At 46.5% G+C, this 13,711-nt stretch overlaps 1 protein-coding gene across 2 annotated transcripts in view; it reads left to right on the forward strand.

The window, feature by feature from the left end:
• The window catches only part of LDB3 (LIM domain binding 3), a 148,635-nt gene that overhangs the window by 70,286 nt on the left and 64,638 nt on the right, over window positions 1-13,711 (forward strand). For both annotated transcript variants that reach the window (XM_038743480.1, XM_038743479.1), the window contains exons 6-9: window positions 1,537-1,740; window positions 5,403-5,417; window positions 9,233-9,402; window positions 10,099-10,135. In XM_038743480.1, the coding sequence (XP_038599408.1) occupies window positions 1,537-1,740; window positions 5,403-5,417; window positions 9,233-9,402; window positions 10,099-10,135 (426 nt within the window). The remainder of the gene's footprint in view (window positions 1-1,536; window positions 1,741-5,402; window positions 5,418-9,232; window positions 9,403-10,098; window positions 10,136-13,711) is intronic.

Genomic DNA, 13,711 nt, shown 5'->3' on the forward strand with positions numbered 1-13,711 from the left:
GGCATTCTGCTTGTGGGCTTCCAGTAAGGCTTGGGACTGTGCTGTGTTGGCTCTGTCTGCTGAGATGGGGCCCATAAGCCTGGCCATTTCCAGGCACACACTCCTCTCCGAATTACCACTCTTCAGCCTCCTTCCACTTCTTCTGGCCACTGCCCAGAGGCAGGGAGCACTCTCAACAATGGAACAGAGCCCCAGCCCTAGCTCTGAGGCAAATTTGCTTTAACTCTCAGCATGAAGCTCATACTCTCCATGCTTCAACTCCGGGACTCTTGATTAGCGCAAATGGGACCCAGAGGGCCAGCACTGGACACTTCCTAACAGGAAGCTTCTCAGGACCTCAGCTAGAGGCCCAGCTGCAAGAGAGCCACCATGGGTGCTGAATGAGTCTTCTTGTTTTCATTGCCCTTTATCCCGGCAAGGGCCTGCCCTAGTCTTTCCTGAACCTGGGGCTCGGGCCTGAGGATCCATGTCAGCCTTTGTTGGTGGCCACTGGCTCCCTGAAGTGGATGGAGGAGGCATGGGCCAGCCCTGGGTCCCTGGCAGAGCACATCAGAGCCAGGAACTGGGCAAGCCCAGCTGTGAAATGAGCCAAATGGAGACCTCCATCTGTGGCTCCTGTGGCTTCGGACACCATCTCCCAGAGGACACTTGCCCTTCTCGGCTGATACATGCACAGGCCCGAGGACCCACAGAGAGCAATGGAAAGACGACAAGGTCAGAGAAGATCAGTGATGGAACAGAGGCGTTCCTCTCAAAGAAGTCTCAAGGTGTTGGCAGGGCATGTGCACAGCTTCCGTGTGGAGTCATGACCTCTTGAGCTTTTGGGCTGGGAATTTTGGGTTTGGATCTCTATCTTGCATGAGTCTGTCCCCTGTGCATGCTACTGTCTGGGTGTTCTTTGGCTGCTGCGCCTCTGTGCCTCCCCTGGAGGTATCTCACTAAATGAAAAGACACTTCCATTCCTGCAGCAATAAGTTTGTCCTATAAACTTTCCCAGCGATGACACAAATTTATGAAGATCAAACCCAGCTTCAGGCCCATGATCCTGACCCCTGATCCATCCATTCCAGTAATTTTTTCTTTCTCTAACAGTGACACCAGAAAGCTTGGAAAAACTAAGTTGTGAGATGTCTGCCTTCCTGGATACCCATCCTCATGACAAGAGACGGTCCATCCAACCCCTTAACTTCCCCGCTATAGACCATAAGGTTTTCTTTCCTTGAAATTGAGACTAATTATTGAGTGTTTAGCCTCCTCAAAACCAAGGCTGAACATCCAAACTCCCATAACCTTTTCACATCTCCCTTTTGTATCCAAAGGTTTGTTCTCTCTACAGTGCTTGAGGCTGAAGCTTTGGTGTGGTGAGAGTTTTGTCCATGTATGCCCCATCACCTCCCCATCGCCCTGAGTTTTTTCATTTTCTTTGATTTTTCCATGTAACCATTCCCCCATTCTGTCCTGTTTCTTGTTTCCCTCTCTTTTCTCTTGCTTCACCTCCCCTGTTCCTCTGCACCCCTCCTGCCCCCCGTGCCCCAGTGCCGACACCGCCGAACGCTTCAACCCCAACGCGCTGAAGGACTCGGCTCTGTCGACCCACAAGCCCATTGAAGTGAAGGGGCTGGGGGGCAAAGCTACCATCATTCACGCCCAGTACAACACCCCCATCAGCATGTACTCCCAGGACGCCATCATGGATGCCATTGCTGGCCAGGCTCAGGCCCAGGGCAGTGAATTAAGTGGGTAAGAACCGTCCTCTTTGTACAACCTGGGGAGAAAGTCCCTGCCATAGTCTTGGAAATAAGCTTGGCCCACATCTCAATTTCCTCCCCAGTGCTACCCCAGCACAGGTTTGGTATGGCTGCCTGCAGCCTAGGTTTGAGGAGTCCTGGTGGATGGAAACACCACTCCCTTTGGGTTAACATGGCCCAAGGAGCGATTAGCTAGCGGGGGGAAAACAGCAATGGATAGAGGGAACAATGGACTTGAACAGGAGGAGTCATAAGGGCCCAGCTGAGCGGGAGTTTCTCACTGAAATTACCAGCCGGGCACCCCTACCAAATTAATCAACACAAAGGATTCCCATGAACTTCCCAAAGAGCTAGTTCAGAGGAAGAGACATCACAAAGGGACTTTCTTACTAAGAGGAGTAATTTTTTGCAGCACATCGGGGGCCGTTTCCTACCTCTGTAACCTCCGGTTCCCCCTCCTGCCAGCAAAGGGTCGAGTTGATTCCTAATCCTTCAAGACTAAGTGGCTTTGTGTCCGTGCTTTCCGCATTGAAACTCCAGAGACCCCACGAGGGATTTTCGGATTGACTCCAAAATTTCTTGCTCTTTGACTTGAAGGCCATTGCCTCCAAATCCATCCTTTGGGATGGTCAGGGGGCTGAGGCTCCTTGAATTATAAGCCAGAAGCATGAAATGCAGTTCCTGTTTTGGATGGTTTTGTAGGGTTGCTCCATGTTGGAGTCCTGGAACTCTTGGGAAAACCCAGAGGAGGAGTTCTGTAAGCAGCAGCAGCAGGAGGAGGAGAGTAAACCCTTAGGCTAAAGCAAGATAAGTAGGGGGAGGAGGGTTTTACAGAGCTGCCACAACTGTTTAAAGCCCCGCCACACATACACATACAGCCATCACCACTCTCCACTCCTGGCCTCTGGAACTAAGACTTTCAACCCAGCCATCATTCCCCATGGGTCTCAGACCCACTCAGAACTGAAAGTCAATAGTTCCAAGATCTTTTCTGAAGAAAACTGGCCTGGGTGGTGACTCCTGAGCAAGTGGATGAAGCACTGAAAATATTGATCTCTGCATATATATTGGGATCCATCCATCCCGCAGACCAGGTTTGAAAGTGGCTCCAATTCAGTCTTAAAGAAGTGTCCAATTTTTCCCTCTGAAGACACTGGGTAAGTTTTAGCACATCAGAGAAGAGAGGAAGGAAAGAGATGCCAAGGAAAGCAGGGCAGTCAGTATTGTGTCATACATATCTCAACTCTATTTCATATCCTTGTGATGTTAGTGGGGCTTGGGTGCTTCAACAAGGAAAATGGGAGGGAGAGAGAAACGGAGGAGGTTTGAAACTGTGGAAATATTCCTCAGTTCAGCTTTTGTTTTTCACCATGAATCAACTCAGAATTTCCAAGGAAAAAATCTTCCTCCGTGGGTTTCCAGTTCTCTAAGAGCTAGGCACTCCTAATAAGAAAACATTTGGTATTTAGAATGCCAGATTAAAATAGAGTTTCTGTAACCTTTTTGCGAAGAAGCTGAAGATTTATTATGAAGGTCTGAAAGCAGTAGAAGGGAATTCTAAATGGAGTGTTGAGAGATGTGTAACTGGAATTTGGGTTCTGGCCAGCCACTCGCCATCTGAGACCTGAATTGGCAAGAGGGCCCTTGTCAGCACAGATATAAGCGGGGTGGAAATGAAACTCTAATATCATCTGGTTTCTGAAGGAAAGAGGAGGACTGTAGAATTAATCAATCAATCAGTGGTATTTACTGAGTGCTTACTATGTGCAGAGCCCTGTACTAAGCACTTGGGAAAGTATAGTACAATAGAGTTGGTCAGCACGATCCCTGCCCATTAGGAAATTGCAGTATACCAGTGGAAGACCCAAAGCCATTTGGTAGTCATGGAGAAGTTGTTTTTGTTTTGTTTTTGTGGGGGAGTGGTTTATGGTATTTGTTAAGCGCTTACTATGTGTCAGGCATTGTACTAAGCCCTGGGGTAGATACAGGCTAATCAGGTAGGACACAGTCCAGGTCTCACATGGGGCTCTCAGTCTTAATCCCCATTTTGTGGATGAGGTAATTGAGGCACAGAGAAGTGAAATGACTTGCCCAAGGTCAGGGCAAGTCCCAGGCCCCTGGTCTTTCCACTAGGCTAGGCTGTTTCCTTGTTTTGCCCCCTACTTCCATGGCCCTATAGAAAAGAATCTGAGCTACCCTCCCATCACTCTGTCACTCTTCTCTCCAGGGCCCCATTCCTTCCGTTTCTCAAAATGATTCAATTGCCCATTTTCACAGCAACTCCTCCCTGCTTCCCTGAAAGTCTTCTGATCCACTGGGGAAAAGAAAAGACCTTTTGAAGTTGAATATTAATAATGATGGTACTTTTTAAACACTTGCTATGTGCCAAGCATGGTGCTGAACTCTGGGGTAGGTACAAAAGATTCAAATTGGACACAGTCCCTGTCCCACGCAGGCTCACAGATTAAGAGGGAGGAAGAGCGGGGATTTTTGTCCCTGTTTTACAGGTTAGGAAACTGAGGCACAGAAAGGTTAAATAACTTGCCCAAAGTCACACAGCAGATCTCCTGACTTATGATTCCCAGTCCCATGCTCTTTCCACCAGGTCATTCTTTTTCCGAAGAGATGGAGCTTTAAAAAATAAGTGGGTTTTTCCTCTATAAACCATGACTTTTTCATTAAAGCAGCACCTGTAGTCACTGCTATCATGTGGGGAGTGGGTTGGGGGGATACATCTGACGCGGGCCAGAAGAAGCAAATTTTTACAAAGATAAACTGTCTTGTAACTGTCTTGTTCCTCCCATGCAGAAGAAAAGCTATTATTATCTTTGTATTAATATCAGTGTGATATAATAAGAACATATTGTGTGCAAAGCACTATAGTAGTCACCTGCTGTGTGCACAGCACTGAACTGAGTACTTGGAAGCATACAGTGAAATTAAAAGGTGCAATCCTTACCCTGAAGATGACAGTGTAATGAGACAAGCATACCATAGTTAATAGTGATGTAATAATAGACATAAGAGAAAAGATAAATAGCAAATACAGTGATAATAAATACATGAGTGCTGAAATGACAGGCCTGGAAGAAGTGGCTTTTTAGATGAATTTGTACAGACCACAACTGCTTTCCAAGACCTTGGAATCTAGTATTCTGCAATTCCCATATGATTTACTCTAGCAAACATTCCAGACATTTCAGGCCTAAAGAACACTTAAGTCTGAAGAATCCAGAAAACTGACTGGTCCAAAAAATACTTTGGTGTCCAAAATGATCTCGGTAATTTGCTAGGGCAATAGCAGCCTATGACACTGTCCAAACCCAAGTCACTCTCTTTCTTCTCCAGCCGTGAGTGTCAACACTAGGCAACTTATCCATTTTGTGTGGGTGGGGAGTTAAAAATGATCTTCTATTTAACTGAAATCTACAGTGATAATATGGATTCATGTGCTTCATGTTGATTTCTTTCATCTCTTCCTCATTGATGATTTCTTTTCTTATTTCTCTCCTCTATCCAATCCTTCCTTTTTTTAACTTATTTCTGATACCAACATTGCTCTATTGTGCTCATCCATCACCCCCTCTGCATAATGATGGAAACTAATCAATCAAATCAATACCTTTTGCTGGGTTTTCATCGTATGCCTTACAGTGACTCTCCACTGATGTAAGTAGACCCATCTTCCTCCCTCACAAAGTCTTCAGTGGTTGTGTTTATTGGGAAATGGTGTGCTGATTTGGTGTGTTGGGTTACTGGATGGGCTTTGTCTCCCACTGTGGTATTTAGGGGAAATGGTCACAGTTGTTCTTCACCTGGTCTGTCTGTCTCCTGGTTGTCGCCTATCATCCTGGTCACATATTCATTTTATGGACTTAGAGCCGGTGAAATCGGGGCAGTTCCATTCTCCAGTGCCTTGGAGCTGGTGGATCTGGTTTTGAGGACTTGTGTAGTAGGAAAGAGTAACATGATTAGACCTATGCTGCCCCTCAAAGCCTTAAGAACCCCTGTGATGGTTTTCAGAAGATAAGGAGTTGTTCTTGTAGTGATCCGGCATTGAGCAAAGGTGCGCTTCAGACAAAGGTCTTTGGTCGTTTCTTGTGCAGCCCTGTTTTCTACAGGAATGATGAAGGATGACCTCTGGGGAAGGGTCTTTTTCAACTGAGGCTGAGTTTACCATGCAATAAAGGAGGTCAGAGATGGTAGTCCAGTTCAAGGTCAAAGATCAGTATATTTGCACAATAAAACCCTAATGTTCAGTTGATAGTAAAGTCCATATTATAAGGGGTGAGAGACCCAAATGCGCCTGCCATTTACTTTTGGGTACATGAGGGTTTAATGAGTAAGGACTTCAGATACTTTGAGATTAGAAAGCTGTTCTGACCATTTCCCTTCATCTTCAAGCAGAGGTTTCAAACATCCCCTTTGTCCTTAGCAGGGTTCTGGAGTTGAGCATAACTCAGAAGAGTGTTTTCTTGGGCTGGGAATGGAAGAAGAGTGGAGGAAGAAGATTGTCTGAAACTGCCAGACCTCAAGCTGATTAGAAAGTGCTGTGTTTGACACTGATCCTACCGAATTGGGTCAGAACGGGTCAGATGGCAGAGTGAACCTTCCCTGAGAGGTGTAGGGTTGCGGTAAATGGAGATGAAAAGCTAAGCATCCTACCTTTCTCTGAGTCACCTGCAAGCCCATTTAATCTCAAATGAATCAGTCAATCAATCATATTTATTGCTTGCTTGCTGTGTGCACAGCACTGTATTAAGCATTTGGGGAAATACAATATAAACAGATTTGGTAGACACATTCCCTGCCCACAATGAGTTTACAGTTTACTGCCTAGAAGGGGATATGGACATTAATATAAATAAATAAATTACGGATATGTACATAAGTGCTGTGGGACTGGGGGAGCAGTGAATAAAGGATGCAAATCCACATGCAAGGTTGATGGAGAAGGGAGGGGGAGAAGAGGAATCGAGGGCTTAGTCGGAGAAGACCTCTTGGAGGAGATGAAACTTTTCAGTCAAGAGAATACTCCAAACTTCTAAAGTGAGGAAGCAGAATTCAAGACATAATGCTACAGATTTCACAGTATTTTGATGTAGGAACTTGAAACAAAAGTCCAAATTTAATGCCTAGTAAAAATGGCCAAGCCAATAAGAATGGCAGATAACATAAGAAGTAGCACTTGACTTCAAGATCTAAGAGGCAACTTTCCCAAACCATCTCTCAGTGGCTCTGGCAGATATGCATAAACCCTGTTTCTACTGATCTAGAACTACAACTTCACTAACTACGCTAGCCATAAAGTATAATGAAATCACATGTTCGCCGCATAGCCTTTGAGTGACTGGGTGCCACGGGAAATGCTCCCAGCCATTTAGATTGGCATTATCGAAACCTCATGCCAAGGCCTGCAGAAAGGACATACTTCTTTCCTGATGGACAAATTTTCCATTTTCATCGTGCCATACTCTGTCTGTGGAACCCATAATATACCAAGAACCAAGAGTTACATGCTATGGTCGTCTGTCTGTGTTGCATGTTTCAATCAAACCTCTTTTCAAAGCCATAATCAAATCTTGCCCCTAGTATCCATGAATGGAAATATCCAAATGGGTTTCCACCTCCTCTGTGGTGCCCAGATTATTTTCTCATTCCATCCCGAATGATGGGTTCCCTTGGCATTCCAGCTGGGGCATACCCATCATTGCCCCAGAAATCTGCTTCCTTGTCTCCGTCCATGGCCAAATTGTGAGACTTCCCTCTTAATTGGATTGACCCCTGGCTCAAAGAGGTTTGATGGCCTTCAGTCTCTTTGGGGTGGAAGTAGTTGGTGGGATTGGGGGTGCTTACTGGAATGTTTCAGTGCTCTGAGGGAGCAGTGCGGTGGGTGGAGGGTGGTCCTAGAAGGGGACGGGTCTCATTCCTTCAGCTCAGCAGCCAACATGCTCAACGTGAGAGTTCCCCTAGCTCAGGTGAGAAATGGACTTTTCTGCTGCCTCTCCCCGCCCCACACTGCAGTCCTGGCAATTTACAGAGAGAGGATTGAGGGCGAGTCATGCTCAGCTCAAAGCAGTAGTCAACTTGAGGCATTTATCCAAATAACCTATACCACGCATCAGAATCATCCTTTCTCCAGAGCAAAAAGCACAACTCTTGAGTCTCCATTTCTGTGCTTTGTTGTTCTCAAATCCTTGACAGTTTAGCTTCCCCAAATGGTTACTGAGGAATACACTTTTTGCCCTACACATGTGGAAATCCATCACACCTCTAAGGGATGAGCCGATAGAGACCTGAGTGCCGATTCATGCAGGAGGTAGCCACCAATCCCCTTATTCCAAGGAACCAATGGAAGGGCGGCCCAGGTCATGACTCAACTCAAAGGGGAGGACAGCTTAAAAGACCCCTAAGCCCTACGCTACAACCCCCTCAACTAGAGGATAGAGAACTGAAGTTCAGTGGGAAGAAGACCGTCCTTTTGACTGGTCAACCCTATTTTTAATAAAGGGAACTCTTAGGAGCCTGCATTTGAAGCCGTCAGGGCCAGGAGATGGGGGGGTTCCTTCCCTTGTCTTTCTCAGCAGCTACACTTCAATTTCAAAGCACTAAATGCAGTGTGTGCATCCTGGTAGGTCAAAGCACAAGGTTCAGAACCCTAAACACAGTAGGTCCTGAGCTGTAGAAATAGTCTTGGTTGTTGAAAAGGGCAAGAGGGAGCTGCTTCCATCCTCCCCATTGCGAGGAGGTGGGCAACTGTATAAAGATAATAGCAGCACGGTACCTGATGCAAAGCCCATTATTCGCTCATGAAAGCAATAACTAGATGGGGAGGAAAAGGGAAGCCTATGTCAGGGGATAGGATCAGGAAGCCAATGAAATAGGCTGAAAACACCCAGAACTGGAACTGATTCCTAGTCAGGGCAAGATTCTACTGAGGGAAACAACCAAGTGAAATCCCCCTCTCTCTTGATTCTGGAGTATCCCTTTTAAAGGAATAGACACCCCCCTCCACTGCCCTTTTAGTTGCCATGAAGAGTCACAGAACCACACACTGCCTACCCAAGGGTCTTTGGGGTCAAATCAATGCTGCTGTCCAGCTCCAAAACCGCAAGGACTATCCAGTGCTCTTTAGACTACAAAGTCCCAGGGACCACCCTGTTGGAAGATCCTGATGGAACTCCTACCATGGAACTCCTACCATTGAACTCCTAGTGGGATCGGGGACAGGAGGGTGGAATGAGCAAATCCTGGAATGAGCAAATCCCAAGCCAGCCCCTTTGAGAACAGATAAGTTGGACTGGGCCCCAGTAGTTGTTCTCCTCTCCCTCCTACTGAAATTACCTTCTTGGTTTCACCATGAAGTGATCTTTTTCCTCTTCCCATGGAAAAGGCAAAAGTCAGAGAGGAGGGGAGGGCGTGGGTGTCGGGGGCGGCCCACCCCTTCCTGGCCCCTTTCCGACGGGCCTCTTTCTGCGTTGCAGTAACCTTCCTGTTAAAGATCTTCCCGTAGACAGTGCTTCCCCTGTGTATCAGGCTGTGATTAAAAGCCAGAACAAGCCAGAAGGTGAGACAGACGACTGGGCCCGCCGTTCAGCCAACCTGCAGTCTAAGTCCTTCCGCATCCTCGCCCAGCTGACCGGAACGGAGTACAGTAAGTCCAGGGTCTGGACTCACACTAGAGTTTGGGGTGGGTTTTCCATAGGTCCCTCCATGATTCTTCCATGAGCCCTGAGCACAAAGCCTAAATTGCTAAACAAGCCGGCCTGGTGAATAAGAATAAAAATCGTCCGGCCCCTACATAGTTTCTGCCAGCCGACTCTGCCCTGGCCACTAGAATAATGACAGAAACTCTCCTGAATTAAGTGGCTGTTCACCATTGGTGAGTAAGAGGAGACTGTTTCTAAAGCAATTAGCCTGTTGCTTTTGCATGAGAAACTCAATGCCTGGTCAGGGGATGGACTGCCCATTACTTCACATTGGCAGCTAGAGTTGTGGCTGCACTTGGGCATTTCTCTCTCCTTTCTGGCATTTCTCCTCCAGTGACCTCTCCCAAACAATCTCACACACGAACAAACCTCCCCCCACCAACCAAGTTCTCTCCCTTCCTCTTGTTGGTGGAGAAAGTTGTACAACAGCAGCCTCTAATCCCCCTCCCTCCCCACCTTTCCTATTCCTCCACTCCCTCACTCCTCAGACCAAACTGGGAACCCTAAATCCCAATCCAAATTCTCTAGAAAATCTGGATTCCCCAAAGCCACGGAGGTGGACTTTCCATTACATTTGCTAGGGGATTTGGGCCAGGGACCCAATGTAGCCAGTGGTAACTGAATTATTTTTCCCTCCTCAGTGCAAGACCCTGATGAAGAAGCTCTGAGGAGATCAAGGTAGGCACCATGAAGCCGACTCTGAGGCCCTCTCATTACAGATAACCAATTCCTAATGCTCCGTAACAGCAGTAATCTGAATCAGTGTTTTTGAAAAAAGCTAATTTTCCCTCCGTTTGGAAGGAACCATTCTAACTCATTTACTCAAAAACCACTAAACTCTTCAAGGCTACTGGCTTAGTCCTTGTCTAGCAGCAGTCAATCTAAAGAGCAATGTTGGGGACCCAGGTTCAGGGGAGGTGCCCAAACCACTGGATTATGGAGAAGGTGGGAACCATGGATTGGAAAGGTCCCTGGATGTGGCTAAAGGCTGTAGTGAGAGAGCTGGTATGGCACAAAGAGCATCTCCATGAATGACTCAGTTGGGAAAAGTGGAGTTTCTAACTCTACGATTCAAGTGTTATGTTCATTTGGTTCCCATCCATGGGTGCAGGGCTGCTTTTGTTAATTAAATCTGGGGACTTCTTCCTGAACCTCTTTGTGGGTGGACTGGGGCATGGCAGCAGATGTGTCTTCAACCTCTCTGGCCCGCTGAATCTTAGATATTCAGGGTCTTGTTCTGAACTCCTGTCTTTCCATACATGCACTACGTTCCTTCCACTATTTCAGCTCAGACCTGGAACTTATCTTAGACCCACACCTCATGCTGCTCTTTGGTGGAAGAAATGGGAATTTAGACGTACTTTAAAGATGGGAAGAGCTGGGAATTTAGAGGTACTTTAAAGATGGGATGAGCTGTGGTGAAGCAGAGTTGGGAGGAAAGGGAGTTCCTGGTTGGAGAAGCATCGTCATGAGCTAGGCCTTGGAAGTGGGAGAGTCGAGAGTCAGAAAGTTGGAAGATGAGCTTGGGAAGGATGAAGAATGTGAGGGGAGTATGGTGGTGAAGAGAGCCCATATATCATATATATATGTGTGTGTGTGTGTGTGTAGCTATAGATGTATATTCATATATATTTACATAGATATATATATATATGTGTGTGTACATGTATATAGATAAATATCTATATATTTATATATGGAAATAACGGAGACAGCTGGTACAGAGTTTTCAACCCAATCAATCAATCAGTCGTATTTATTGAGCGCTTACTATGTGCAGAGCACTGTACTAAGCACTTGGGAAGTACAAATTGGCAACACATAGAGACAGTCCCTACCCAACGGTGGGCTCACAGTCTAAAAGGGGGAGACAGAGAACAGAACCAAACATACCAACAAAATAAAATAAATAGGATAGAAATGTACAAGTAAAATAAATAAATAAATAAATAAATAGAGTAATAAATATGTACAACCATATATACATATATACAGGTGCTGTGGGGAAGGGAAGGAGGTAAGATGGGGGGATGGAGAGGGGGACGAGGGGGAGAGGAAGGAAGGGGCTCAGTCTGGGAAGGCCTCCTGGAGGAGGTGAGCTCTCAGCAGGGCCTTGAAGGGAGGAAGAGAGCTAGCTTGGCGGAGGGGCAAGTGGTAAGGACTTGATTCTGTGAGAGATAAATAACTAATGAAGGTCTTTTGAGTAGAGAGGCATGTGCCCCGTGACTCTGCGAAAAGATGATTCATGTCGTAGCACGGGCATAGAGTGTGGACTATAGTGGGGAAAGGCCAGAGGCAGGGAGAGCAACAAGGAAGCTGATGGAGTAGTTCAACTGTGATATGACCAGAACCTGAACCAGCGCGGTAGCTGTTTGAGTGGAGAGGAAGAGGCAGATCCAGGAGATAAAATGGAGGCAAAATCGACAAGATTTCATAGTTGACTGAATGTAAGAACTAAAAAAGAGTGTGGAGGCAAAGACAACGCCAAGATTTTGAACTTCTGGGATAGGGAAGATGGTGGTGTTGCCAACAGAGATAGGAAAGTTAGGAGAAGAACTAGTTTTGAGAGAGACAATATGGACATTATTTGGACATTTTTTATGGTATTTGCTAAGCGCTTACCCTGTGCCAAGCACTGTACTAAGGGCTGGGGTAGATAGACAATCAGTTTGGACACACAGTTCATGCCCCATATGGAGCTCAAAGTCTTAATCTCCATTTTCCATATAGGGTAACTGAGACACAGGGAAGTTAAGTTACTTGCCCAAGGTCACGTAGCAGGCAAATGGCAGAGCTGGGATTAGAACCCACATCTTTCTGTCTTCCAGGCCTGTGCTTTATCCATTATACCAGGCTGCTTCTCACTGGACATATTGCATTTGAGGTGTTGACAGGACATCACATGGATACATCCTGGAGTCAGGATAAAATGCTGGTTTTTTTTATTAAAGGAGAGATCATGACTGGAGAGGTAGATGTGGAGGACATGTACATAGAGGTGGTAGTTAAAGCCAAGTGAGTGAATGAGCTCCTCAAGAGAGGGAATGTAGAGTGAGAATAGAATAGGGGGCCCAGAATAGAGTCTTGCAGAATACCCATAGTCAGGAACCGAGAGGTGGAGGGGGAACCAGTCGAGAAGCAGAAGTACCTTGTTGGCAAAACTGTGGTCTGAAAGCCTTTCAAAAGGAAGAGAATGGTCCACAGTGTCCAAGGCAGAACACTGAGATCAAGAAGCATTAGGACAGAGTAATCCCTAATCGCTTATGCTAGGAAGAGGTCATTGGTGACCTTGGAGAGTGTTGGCTTTAAAGCCAGCAGTAAGGAGTGCCGGTCTGATGCAGAGGTGGCTGAACAACCACTGGAGGTACTTGAGTAGTGGAGAAACAGGGACTGAACAGTTTTGTAGAAAAATGATCTGGGCAGCAGAGTGAAGTGTGGACTGAAGTGAGGAGAGATAGGAGGCAGGGAGGTCAGCAAGGAGGCTGATGCAGTAATCGAGAAGGAATTAACATGCTTGGATTAATGTGGTAGCAATTTGGGTGGAGAGGAAAAACTGAATTTTAGTGATGTCGTGAAGGTTGAACCCACAGATTTTGATGACAGGTTGAATAACAGAATTTGATGACAGGTTGAATATATGGGTTGAAAGAGAGAGATGAGTTGAGGATAATGCCCTAGCAAAGACCCTAGCAAAAAGCAGCCCTGTCTAACCCAACCAATCGGACCACCAATCCAACCAGCTGATCCATCCAGCCAATCCAATCAGATGAGCCAATCCAGCCAAGCCAATCCAATACAATCGGATACCCAACCCGTCCTTTCCAATCCATCTGATCTGAGGGCCCACGCTACATAACAATCAATCAATCAATCGTATTTATTGAGCGCTTACTGGGTGCAGAGCACTGTACTAAGCGCTTAGCACTGTACTAAGCGCTTAGCACTGTACTATCTGCAGAATCTGATGGAGTTCCCCAGGCGGACAGTGTTGCCCGTCAATGAAGCTAATAACGGCATCCCAACTAGAGAGGGTCTTTGGTGGGCATGCCCAATCCTACTCACTGTGAAAGCTAGCAAAGTTCTGGGAATGACCCAGGGTTCAAATGCATTGTAGGTTAGCCCACGGTTGGAGCCCCCAAGCCTGCCCTGTGGAGTACCCAAACCTCCAGGGTGGGGCTAGAACACTGAGGAATTCTCAGAGTTCTTCCAAGCCATACCTGACATGACTGGTCTGGGCCAATATGATTCCCCAGG

Source organism: Tachyglossus aculeatus, chromosome 3 (assembly GCF_015852505.1).
Source record: "Tachyglossus aculeatus isolate mTacAcu1 chromosome 3, mTacAcu1.pri, whole genome shotgun sequence".
NCBI lineage: Eukaryota > Metazoa > Chordata > Mammalia > Monotremata > Tachyglossidae > Tachyglossus > Tachyglossus aculeatus.